This window comes from Hesperophylax consimilis, chromosome 20 (assembly GCF_061612785.1).
Source record: "Hesperophylax consimilis isolate HC1 chromosome 20, BYU_Hcon_1.0, whole genome shotgun sequence".
NCBI lineage: Eukaryota > Metazoa > Arthropoda > Insecta > Trichoptera > Limnephilidae > Hesperophylax > Hesperophylax consimilis.
The window spans coordinates 20,406,964-20,419,854 of record NC_142855.1 but is presented as its reverse complement, the minus strand read 5'-3'; the positions used below and the strand labels follow the sequence as shown (position 1 = coordinate 20,419,854).

At 39.3% G+C, this 12,891-nt stretch overlaps 1 protein-coding gene across 3 annotated transcripts in view; it reads left to right on the top strand.

Annotated features, from left to right (window-relative positions):
• Nucleotides 1–9,507, top strand: part of LOC149414301 (modular serine protease-like) — a 64,118-nt gene extending 54,611 nt beyond the window's left edge. For 2 of the 3 annotated variants that reach the window (XM_089643672.1, XM_089643671.1), the window contains 4 exons: nucleotides 1,493–1,648; nucleotides 4,896–5,007; nucleotides 8,223–8,354; nucleotides 9,167–9,507. In XM_089643672.1, coding sequence (XP_089499798.1) covers nucleotides 1,493–1,648; nucleotides 4,896–5,007; nucleotides 8,223–8,354; nucleotides 9,167–9,331 — 565 coding nt within the window. In that variant the 3' untranslated portion in view covers nucleotides 9,332–9,507. Of the gene's footprint in view, nucleotides 1–1,492; nucleotides 1,649–4,895; nucleotides 5,008–8,222; nucleotides 8,355–9,166 lie in introns of those variants that run through there. The other variant, XM_089643673.1, reaches the window with a different exon arrangement.
• Nucleotides 9,508–12,891: the final 3,384 nt, after the last annotated feature.

Sequence of the window (12,891 nt, the reverse complement as noted above, 5' to 3'; positions counted from 1 at the left end):
TCATACAAAAAAATGCCTGAGATGTACAAAATTGAAATATACGCCAAATTGTACTTATAAAATGAAACCCGTTACAATTTGAATAATTATTTAAAATCCCAGGAACTATGCAGGATGTAGCTGTAGTTGTTGTTTTGCTGAATTGTTTTATACCTACATCATGTATAAGTATAGTGAGGAAATCTGTAATTGGTTTCTCAGTTAAGTAAATTGCACATGTATAAACCAACCAAGTAACTGTTAATGTTCCTAAAATAAAATATATAATTACGATTAGAACATGATACATGATTTTTCCTAAGCATGAGTGCGAATTTGTAATATTAAGCTGGAAATTAGTGAACACGAATGATCACAGTAAGAACATGAGAATGGATTTTGCTTAGTATGAGTGCGAATGTGTCTTTTTAAGCTTCACTCTTGTTAACATGAATAGTTACACAAATAAAATGAGAATTTTTTATCCTAAATATGAGTGATAATGTGTTTAGTTAAATTTGACTTCCATAAACATGAATAATTACAGTAAGAATTGTTTTTTTGACTTCTGTGAACATGAATTATCGCAGTAAGAACATGAAAACGGTTTATCCTTAGTGTGAATGCGAATGTGAGTCACTAAGTTTGTCTTTTGTGAACATTAATAGTTACAGTAAGAACATGAGAATGGTTTTGCCTTAGTATGAATGCGAATATTGACCATAAATAATCAAGTAAGAAAATAAGAAGAAAATTTCCTTTCAATGAGTCAGAACGTGTTGCAATAACTGTGACTTCGTTGAAAATGAATAATGACAGAAGAAAATGAGAATAGTTTATCCTGAGTCCTCGTATGAGTGAACACGTATGCCATTAAATTTGACTTGCGTGAAGAAGAAGAATTATAGTAATAATAACGGTTTTTTGCTCAGTGTGAGTGCAAATGTGAAATTAAGGCAGAAGAAACTTACACTAAGAATTTGCAAGGAAACTAACACAAGATATCCTAACAATACTTTGCATGCCAGAAAATCATTACTAACCTTTCCCTCAACTTATTTGGTGGAATGTGGTTTTAGCGCCATAAGCGTAAATAAAATAAAATACTATAATACTCATTAAAAAACTAAATCGATTGAAAATAACTAATAGAGGGGACCTAAGACCGAAATTAACTAAGTTAGATCCGGACATAAAATTTCTTTGTAGCAAGCGTAACTGAATTTAATTTCAGTTGTAATATATGTATTAGAAAAGGTTTTATTCACTTTCATTAGGGGTTCATATGTTTACAAACATATTACATTATGATTTTAAAATTTACCTGCTGTTTCATAAAAAAAGATGCTGGTGGGGCATCTGACTTTTGAAAATACCACGGTGGGGCATGGCATAAAGAAGGCTGGGAAACACTGTATTAGAAGCACATAAGAGGAAATATTTGCTTAAAGTAATATTATTTTATCAAGAAAAATTGAATAATGTGCGACTATCACCACTCCTTTTGTTTCAGATCCGGGAATATAAAGTTTGTTGGACTGGGCTGGAACTTCAATCCGCGGAGCGCAGATGAGATCTACGATGTAGTTAAAATAGTCCTCCATCCAGAGTACAACTCCACTACCTCCAGAGTGTACAACAACATCGCTCTGATGAAGGTAGACAGACAGTAAGCATTTTTCATAATCGTTTTATATATTAGCAAAAACCACGCAAAAGATTACTAAAAATAATAAAAGCGTTTGGTGCGACAGGAATTTTAATTCAGGACCGAGTGTTGTCCGGAAGCTAACTTTAACATCTGAGCTATCTCCCCAATTTCAGATCTACCACATTTCTTCGATACGTTTCATCGAAACATTTATTTTATCAACATAACACTTCTTGTGATAATTTTACCGGGTTGGTGTTAAAAAGCTTTAAATTCTGTTGTTGGTAGTAGTGGCGGTCGGTGACTTATTGAAGAGAGATGCTGGACATCAAATAATGTTGGGGCATTTAACTAAGCTTTGGCCTTGAAACTCATTTGAAACCGCCACGCCCACCTCAAAATTCTTATAGAAAACGAATAATATGGCTAAAAGCTCAGATCTCATTGGTGAGAACAGAAGGATTGGTTTGATCTCTCGCTCTCTACCATAATGACTCGTGTAACAGAAAGAGATGACGGAATTTTTCCGTTTGACAGTTTCAAATCATTCAAACAAAATGAGAGTGGTTTATTTATACACGCGGGTTGTCATTTTCTGCCGAAATACTATCATTTCCGTCGAAAATATTGCGTGTTAAAGTTGTTCGTGATAAAAATACAATATAAGCCAGTATAGTGTTAGCGAGTTAAAAACATATTATATTCAACCTACCTACGTAAGTTCAAGTTTAAAGTGAATTAACAGTTTTAGGTTATTCGTTCGGTTTTTTTAACAATGCTTCATACTTGACATATGTCTTCCTCCACAACGTATAAATGTTATTTATTATATCGATAAACTTATTCATGTTATTGATTAGTGTTATCCTGTATTATCTTATTGTTTTGGTGAAATTAAAGATTTTTAAACATATGTAACCATGAGTTCATGAGGCTGAAAAATATCGGAATTTTTCGTCGTACTGTCGGACAATCATGTTTTGGAAATTTTTTTCAGTGTTTTTGCAAATTTCTTGTCATTTTGGGTTTCTTCTTCTCAGATTAACAAGTTTCATCTTAAGGAAATGCACTGTAAAAGTTTATTTTCTTAGTCAGATGAACCTTGCCCTTGGAAAACATTTCGACATTTTTCTGCTTCAAGGACATTTTTATTTTATAATAGTTTTTTTGGGCTAGTGAATGAATAGAGTAGGCTGAGAGCAATTATGTTGTCTATGGTCGCATCTTTTTTTAAATGGCCTTGAGTTTCCTCTACCTTGTCTACTGCTCTGCTCCGCACGGTAGGTACTGCTCGTATATCTGTGGTTAAGTACTGTATAATTCTGTTGGATACAAAAAGCCGGAAGATATCGATCTAGAGAGTGGTATATTTATGATGTTTATACTCGTACTTACTGACGCTAGCCCACGAACAAGATGCAATTAGGTACCGTCTTAAATTATCTACATAAATCTATTAAGCTTCGTAACTCAATATTTGCAGTATCCAGAATAAGTTTTTTTCCGCAAATGGCCGAGACACAAAACTTTTAATGATTCAATTATACAACCACACAATTCACTATTATCATTTAGAACACGTTGGCAAAGTATCCATCTTATTTTGGGTATGCATTTTTATTTATTTAAGTTATGATTAAAAAGTATATCGCAGGTTAATAATATTCAATAAGAATTCGACTTCAGTTTTCAAGCTCAAAGCAAACTGTCAAAGCAGCGCGCGCATACAATCCAATGGATTAGTAATGGAGTATACTATTCTGTGCATTATACATATATAATAAGCATTAAAGACGGTTTTTGTACGTCGGATGCTGTCATTAATATCGTTTAAAGTTGACGAAGATATTGGCTTGCGGGTCTTAGTGCGCATGCGCGGAAAGAACGTACGTTTTAGCATATGGGAAGCGATTTACAATTCGCTTCTATACCACATATTGCTTGTATAGGTGTGTTTTACGCGTGTCAAAGGTTTTGACAATGTATGTGTATTTAGACTTCCCCGCGCTGTTTGTATCGTGTCGTTCGTTGTGCTTACACAGAAATGGGATGGTAATATGCACAATGTCTTGTCTTGATTTTTTAAAGCGCCGCTTTTGAAAAAATATCACATTTGTCTCTGTAGAAATATTAAAATATTTATATTGGAGTATTGCTGTTTACGGGTAGAAGTCCAAATCTTTTTACTCTAAAATGCGGAGCATCCACAGAATGTATGGACGGACCGCGCCTGGTTGGTAGGTAATGTTCCTAAAGTAGTACCCGCTGATACTAAAGGCATGACATACCTGTCCAAAGTGACCCATACAAAAGGTTTATTTCATTCAACGCCGGTTCCCTAATACTGAGAGATATAGATTTCATACACAGCCCAGCCACACCAGTATTCTCAGTGGTCAGCCAAACACAGGCAGGCTACGGCAGGGCTGCCCGGGTTCACGGGGTGAAGTTTGTCTAGGTCCTGGCAGCGGGTGCGTGGTGCGTTCAGTTGCGTGGCAGGCCGGGTCGGGAGAGACTGGTTGAGGGAGACCTTTTGACCTCTCCAATCTCTTTGGACTGAGTCGCCTTGCACCACAGTGGAAGGGATGGATCAAACGTCCGTCACTTCTGGACCCCATATTCCTACCCACCCCTCTCATACCTTTTTCCTTCTCAGAACTTCATGTCCATCCTTATATTGATAAGACCCTCCACGTGGTATCCCCAAAGATAACATAAGCCTCCTGTGTGGATCAGCCAGAGAAACGAACATTTTAAAATGATCATCAATCTTTCACTTTTGCATATTTGACGCATTTTGCATTTTATCTCGCCTATCACCAAGTTGCCGGTTCCTTAGTTGGTACTGCAGTTAGTTCAGAAATTCTTTAACTGGCACGGAAAGCCTATAATATAAACGCACAGATTACGCCAAGCATTATAATCACTATTACAATATTGATTTATGGTTTTTTTCAAATTACCAGGAGAAATAAAATTAGAAGAAATCGTAAACAAATTTAAACTTAAATTACAAGAATACGTGATTGATTCATTCTAAAAATTTAGTTTTTATATTTTTAATAATACATATGTATGAGGATTGTATTTGACAAAGATTACTATGTTCCTATATAAAATCATCAAATAAATAAATCCAAGAATACTATTATCAATGCCCTGGTTGTCTCGATGGAGTCCCCCTCAGTAGTTAGTCCCCTTAGGGAACCATCAAACATCTCCACATTTAGACAATCTTATTTATAACCATTTTTGTCGATTGCAGGATCCAATTCACAAGCAGAATTTTCCCGGCTTGTCTCCACACGGGCACCCCTCTCCCCAGCAGTGGACTGATCAGCACTGGGTGGGATGACACATTGAAGGATTGTATTAAAGTAAGTATTTATTTCTCTGCCTCGATGATGAAGAAACTATTATATTACTAACATTTCTTAAATAGGATTACACCGTACTTTGCTCTTATGTACTTACACACTTTCACATTCAATATAAAAACAATTCTTGTTATTGAGAAGACGTAGCACGATCAAGTGAATAAAATACTTATGTCGGGTCACGTCAACATGTATGAATGTGAATGAAGCAAAGAGTATGTGTTGAGACATTTGGCGGTCTATTCTCTCTGCCTACTCCTAGTGTGTTGCAGTATGTTTTTTATAAATGTACACTGAAATACGAAACAAAGAATCGTTGTAGAAATCGTTCTTCTTCCTAGCACTATCCCAACTCATTGCCTAGGTAGGCTGTTGGGGTCGGCTCTTCTCGTTCTCAGGTTATAGCTTCTTCGGTTCTGAGTGTCGCTTTCATCTAGGCCGTTTCTTTGTAGGATTTTGGAGCATTGGGTCATCCAGGAGTTCTTTGGTCTACCTCTGGATGACTGTCTTTGAAGCTCTATAGACATTGCCTGCTTCACTGTGTGGTCTGGTGGTCTCCGTCTTATGTGCCCATACCATCTTAACTGTCGTTCCTCTAGCTTACTGTTTATGTCAGTGACACCCAGGCTACCACGAATGCGTGAGCTTTTAATTTTATCTTTTAATGATACTCCTGCCGTCCATCTAAGCATTCGCATTTCTGCTGATTCGAGTTGCCTAGAGTAGGAGTTGTACATAGTCCAGCATTCGGAGCCATACATTATCGCGGGTCTAACAATAGTCTGGTATGTCTTTCCTTTAAGTTTTATTGGAATTTTCGTGTCGCACAAAATTCCTGTTACGGATCTAAATTTCATCCATCCCACTCCTATCCTATGGTTGACATCCGCTGCACATCCTCCGTCTCTGTGGATGAGTGAGCCCAGATACTTAAATGAGTCACAGTTGGCTAATGTTACTCCATCCAATTGCATCGAAGGAGTTACAGCATTTGTGTCTTCAAATGGTAAATACAAATATTCCGTCTTTTTCCTGCTAATTTTTAGTCCATTATCCTCCAGGATCTTTCTCCACCTTTCCAGGCTATTTTGTAGATCACAATGATTTTCTTCTATCAGTACTACATCATCTGCAAAAAGCATGGTCTTGAGAATACTGTTCATTTCTTGACTCGTTAGGTAATTCATGACCATTATGAATAGCAATGGGCTGAGGACAGATCCTTGGTGTACCCCCACTTTAATTGGAAATGTTGGTGACATCCCTGATGTGCATCTTACTTGTGTTTCTACGTCTGTATACATATCTTGTATGGAGAGCACATATCCTTCTGGTACGTTATGAGATCTCAATGCCGCCCATATCAGGCTTCGGGGTACCCTGTCAAATGCTTTTTCCAAGTCTATAAATACCATGTGTAAATCTTTTTTTGCATCTCGATATTTTTCAACTATGATTCTGACTGTTTGAATAGCATCTATTGTTGATTTCCCCGATACAAAGCCGCATTGATCGTCGTGTATTTTTACAATATTCCTAATTCGTGTGTTTATAATCCTCTCATATATTTTCATGGTGTGAGACATAAGCTTTATCCCTCTATAATTGTCGCACTTCCTAGAGTCTCCCTTATTTTTGTAAAATGGAAGAAGATAGCTTTTCCTAAAGCTTTCTGGCATTGGTTCTCCATGAAGCTTTGGTTGATTGACTATGGTTTTTATCCACCGATGGTCGTCAGACGTGGAACCAGAGTGCGTTGAAGAAATCGTTAATAAAGAGAAATCGCCAAGCTTTATATTCAAATCCCGAAGTTAACCACAGGATAATTGAAATGTACACTTCTATGAAACCAAAGGTTCCGACCGCAATTTGATAAAAATTTATGATAGTTTGAGAATTTTTTTTGAATTATTTTTATATGGAATGACAAAATATGGCTGAGCTGACATCGCGTTTGGGTCCCACCCAGGCATAGTGTGTTTAGTTCTTTGGCTGACTAAGTCCTCCATCATAACAAATGCAACATTCACTTACTGTGGTGGTAGTAGGAGATTTTCAATTATTGTCAGGTTATTCGTAACCCGGGAATTTCTTTAAAAAAAATAAGAATAGTTGTTTGACTTTTGGGATTATAAGCTGTAATATGCTTCATCCAAGGTTTTGGATAGCCTAGCAGTGTCCAGCTTCAGAGAACAGATATATGTTTGTAGATTAGGCGACTATTTGAGTACAAGAAGTTATACCCCATTGAACCTAAAGAGGTGTAATGAGTGCGTGACTGAAATAAAAGCCTAAAACCGGATACCATTTATAAGTGTTGAGTGCAACTTGTAATCCCTGTTAATATTAATTAACTAAGTGTTTCTATCGCCTCTCACTTACTGTTCTCAGTTACTAGGTGAGCTCGGCCTGCAGAGTTAGAGTGCCAGCAAATGTTTTCTTGTATCCATATCGTCTTTTACCTTCCAAAAAGTCAAATGACGCAACGCTTTTAGTCCTTACAAAAGGTATTTAAAATTATTTTTAAATTGTAAAAAATCTCTTTCACCCGAAGAAAAATAAATTTGTTTTTACATCGACACGCCCAAAATATAGTTCCACTGGTTTACATCAGGGGTCGGGAACCTACAACCCGCAATACGGCCTGCGATCAAACCTGACGTTTATTTTCTGGTATATATATTTTTAATGTTAAAAACCACATTACTTTTCCTTACTTTATTATTTTCCTTGCCTTATTTTTAACACATAACCTATGTGTTAATTACACTATTTTTATATAAAAATTACACCAACAATATGCAAAAACCTCAGAAAAATTATTATTATTTATTGAATCTGGGTTGGTTACGAGAAGTAACCTTCCGACACTATTGTGTGATGTAGGATTTATATTTATTTAATATCAACGGTATACATATACCATAAACAATGATAACATGTCATAGTTAAAATCGTAGAAATATTTTTAAAAAAGAATTTCAAATATATGTGGCATTTGATTGTGAAATGACATTAGAGAGTAAGTAAGTAAGTAAATGTGAATAAAGCGTTATATTAATGTTAGTGTCTTATTTAGCAAACTGACTGAAATATGTGATAATAAGTTTACTAAGTACTAACGACTTATCCTATTATTTTTGCCATTTGCTGTATTTGTTTCCACTGAATAAAATTAACAATGAACAAATCATTAAAAAATGCCTACATTTCAGACATCAATGAAGATAGTCCCCGAGGACGAGTGCTCCAGAGTGTTTTCTACTGACAACAATGTTCACCCAGATGGTGTTAAGCACCGTATCGAGGTCTGCGGGCTCCCTGTCAGATCAAGTAGACCATGCTGGGTATGTAACGTTGGGATGAATTATCAACCAAGCTTATAATAGTATTAGAAACATCGGACCAGATTCTAACCCTCTCTCTTAAATGCCAAGATACTTATCGCATTATTATTCAGTCATCAAGTGCGCCCCACTGTTGAATGTGGCAGCCACCTCTGGTCTAGAAACCCAAAATACTTGACTCTGCAGAAATGGGCAGTCTACGAATCGCAATCTTCAGAGCACAGGTAGGAAAGCTGTCCTTGTTCTACCGGTATTTCAATGGAAGATGCGCCTAGGAACTAGCGTAATTGATCTCTTCAATCAGTGCATAGACGAGAAATAAGCCAAACGCACGTACAACATTTGTACAAGGTTGATATTTGTCACATGAGAATAGGTTGTTTTAATAACAATTTTTTTTTTTAGTTCAACAGCTCGACTGAGGAACTATTCAACGGCCTCTGTGCTTCCTCCTTCCTGCAACAAACATAGAATCCTGAAAGATGACACAGCTTGAAATGCCATTAGGTTTATTATGTGACCAGATCTGAATAGCTAAATACTTTCAACCTTCCTCTTCCCATCTCTTTCCCCTCCCCACCACTCACAACATAAAATGCTAATTGGGAATGTCAGAGTCCCACTGGCTCCAGTCGGTTAGAAGCAGTTGGGACTCTTGTGATGTAAAATTAAGTCAAATTCTGACAAAAAGTGGTCTTCAAGGCACCTATTTCATTTTATTTATTTAGGAAACAGTCATTAATACAATAAACCTATCATTTAATAATCTGCCATTCTGACTGTGCTTACAATATTATATTATTTGTTCTCAGAACCTCTCCACCGGCGCTCAGTTGTCCCTGTTCAACGGCCTCAGGGTGGCCTGTACCCACTTGCTGGTGGGGATCGCAAATGCCTTTGATCGCCCAACCTGCACAAGGACTTACACAAGAATATCTAACTATATACATTGGATTGAGAGCATAGTGTGGCCTTAAGGCAGTGGCGCTCAACCACATCCCTGCAGAACTCTCATCCACCGCCTACATCCCCTGGATTGGGAGATGTTGTCTCAAGGCAGTGGTGCTCAACCAGTTCCCCGCAGAACTCTCATCCACCACCTACATCCCCTGGATTGGGAGATGTAGTCTCAAGGCAGTGGCGCTCAACCAGTTCCTGCAGAACTCTCATCCACCACCTACATCCCCTGGATTGAGAGATGTAGTCTCAAGGCAGTGGCGCTCAACCAGTTCCTGCAGAACTCTCATCCACCACCTACATCCCCTGGATTGAGAGATGTAGTCTCAAGGCAGTGGCGCTCAACCAGTTCCTGCAGAACTCTCATCCACCACCTACATCCCCTGGATTGAGAGATGTAGTCTCAAGGCAGTGGCGCTCAACCAGTTCCTGCAGAACTCTCATCCACCACCTACATCCCCTGGATTGAGAGATGTAGTCTCAAGGCAGTGGCGCTCAACCAGTTCCTGCAGAACTCTCATCCACCACCTACATCCCCTGGATTGAGAGATGTAGTCTCAAGGCAGTGGCGCTCAACCAGTTCCTGCAGAACTCTCATCCACCACCTACATCCCCTGGATTGAGAGATGTAGTCTCAAGGCAGTGGTGCTCAACCAGTTCCTGCAGAACTCTCATCCACCACCTACATCCCCTGGATTGGGAGATGTAGTCTCAAGGCAGTGGCGCTCAACCAGTTCCTGCAGAACTCTCATCCACCACCTACATCCCCTGGATTGAGAGATGTAGTCTCAAGGCAGTGGCGCTCAACCAGTTCCTGCAGAACTCTCATCCACCACCTACATCCCCTGGATTGAGAGATGTAGTCTCAAGGCAGTGGCGCTCAACCAGTTCCTGCAGAACTCTCATCCACCACCTACATCCCCTGGATTGGGAGATGTAGTCTCAAGGCAGTGGCGCTCAACCAGTTCCTGCAGAACTCTCATCCACCACCTACATCCCCTGGATTGAGAGATGTAGTCTCAAGGCAGTGGCGCTCAACCAGTTCCTGCAGAACTCTCATCCACCACCTACATCCCCTGGATTGGGAGATGTAGTCTCAAGGCAGTGGCGCTCAACCAGTTCCTGCAGAACTCTCATCCACCACCTACATCCCCTGGATTGAGAGATGTAGTCTCAAGGCAGTGGCGCTCAACCAGTTCCTGCAGAACTCTCATCCACCACCTACATCCCCTGGATTGGGAGATGTAGTCTCAAGGCAGTGGCGCTCAACCAGTTCCTGCAGAACTCTCATCCACCACCTACATCCCCTGGATTGAGAGATGTAGTCTCAAGGCAGTGGCGCTCAACCAGTTCCTGCAGAACTCTCATCCACCACCTACATCCCCTGGATTGAGAGATGTAGTCTCAAGGCAGTGGCGCTCAACCAGTTCCCCGCAGAACTCTCATCCACCACCTACATCCCCTGGATTGAGAGATGTGACCTTAAGGCAGTGGTTCTCAACAGGTGCCCTGCAGAACTCTGGTGCACAGTTTTCCAACCTTTGACGATTTCCGCCCGCTAGTCATAACTTATTTATTCTTAGCGCTCAGTTATTTAGAACTGTAATCTAGAAAACAATTTAATTAATGCTTTCAAAGTAAATCACAGTTTTACAAAAAATTTATACAAGTTTATGTATTCGTTTTCTCGTACGTAGTGAAAATACAGAAAATACTTAATCTATTACACGCAGCTCTAACTCAATTATTTAAGAAATCTTAATTTAGATCCTAGTCTCTTTTTGGATGTGAACTTGCACAGTTCTGTGCAGAAAATTATTTTAAACACACAGACATTGTGTAATTAAGTTCTAGCAAAGAGACGGCTCAGTGAGAAGGCGGTGCTGTGCAGACCACCGAAGATGAGGTTAACGAATGCCCGCTGCATACATTCCCCAGCGGGATTGATAAAGCCGCAGGGCGACGCTTGAGACCCTATACTGGCTCACTGACCTAGATATTACCTCTGACCCCTCCTCATACAAAAGAAGAAGAGTTTAAGCTCTAATACATTCACTTATGTAAGTGATGCCCACGGAAGCACCAGATGGTTTGATCACTGCATTATGACACAGGGCTGAATAGTGCCATGAAGAGTGTGAATATCACAGCAGCCAATGCGATGAGGTCAGATCATCTCACACTAACTGTCCAAGTAGATCGCAATCTTATACTTGTTATATCCAACAGACAATATAGACTAGAAAATGGGCGGCAAATTCTGAAAATGATGATATTATTTACAACGCTCTGGCAAAGGATTTTCTGTCAGTAATAAAACCTTCAGGTGTCATAAGGTACAAGAGACTAAACTGTGATAACGAGGTTCAAAATACAGAACTAGATTCTCTCTACGACACTTTTGTAAAAACACTGAGAAACTCCACCAGACAAGTGTTTCAAAATTAAAGACATTGTTCGTGGATGGATTAACCAAGTCGAATATTTATGTAGTCATTCAAGGATTGCATTCCTTCGTCCATGGGGCAAAACTTGAGGCCCTAGACTGGCTCGTGGACCTATATGTTCCCTTCTGACCCACACACCATACGAAAGATGAAGAAGGAAATACCAAGAAACCATCTATAACTTGTCCATCTGCAGCCAGTGATGACCTGATCGCGAATGTTACAGCTGCATTGGTCATGTGCCATTAAGCATACCGCCCTAGGAAAAAGTCCAGGGAACGATGCCTTTGGTATTGAGCGTGTGAGGTAAGCAGGAGATCAGCTCTTTACTATTCTAGCCGCCATATAGTCCAGCCTCCTAAGACACACACATATACCGATGGACAAGAGTCAAACTGTTATCATGCCAATCTTGAAATCCAATCAACTGGATGCATCAATATTAGGAAATTACTCACTGATTTCCTTGGCGACAATGATTTCAAGACCATTTGAAAAACATCTAATTTGTGCTGATATAAGACAAACTATTTACCCTGAATAACCAATTCAAAAGCGCCTCAACACCGACATGGCCATTTATGGAGTCAAAAAACCAATAATAGTCTAATACAAAAAAAAAAACCACTCTCCATTGGTGGTTTTTCGACCGAAGCAAGGCCTTTGCAAACACTTGTTATGGAAAAAAAACTCATAAAGCGAGATGTCCCAGCAGCAGTAGTCAATTTGGTGGCAGGAGTTTCTTCTAGACCTCCTTATTGACGGAACGCACAGACGCCGTCATTGACCTCATTGCGGCGCAAGGTCTTAGTTTACTTAATGAACCCAACAATTGCTACACTTTCTCAAACTTCTCAGGCGAGAGTAACATCGATCTAACTCTCTACTCTGGATCCGTTACTGGCTTAATATCTAAGTGGCATGTACATGAATCCGCGATTAACTCTGATCACAGGCTAATTACATTCGAGGTGGGTGTTATTAAGAATGAAGCTCCTAGATCCTCCTGGAACTTTAGAACCTGTAAGGCGAATTGGGATAACTTCGGGGAAACGTTACGCGATACCTTAAGGGGATTCCATGACGTAGCGTGTTGTGATCCGGATAATTTGGGGAATTTCTTTAACGCAGCA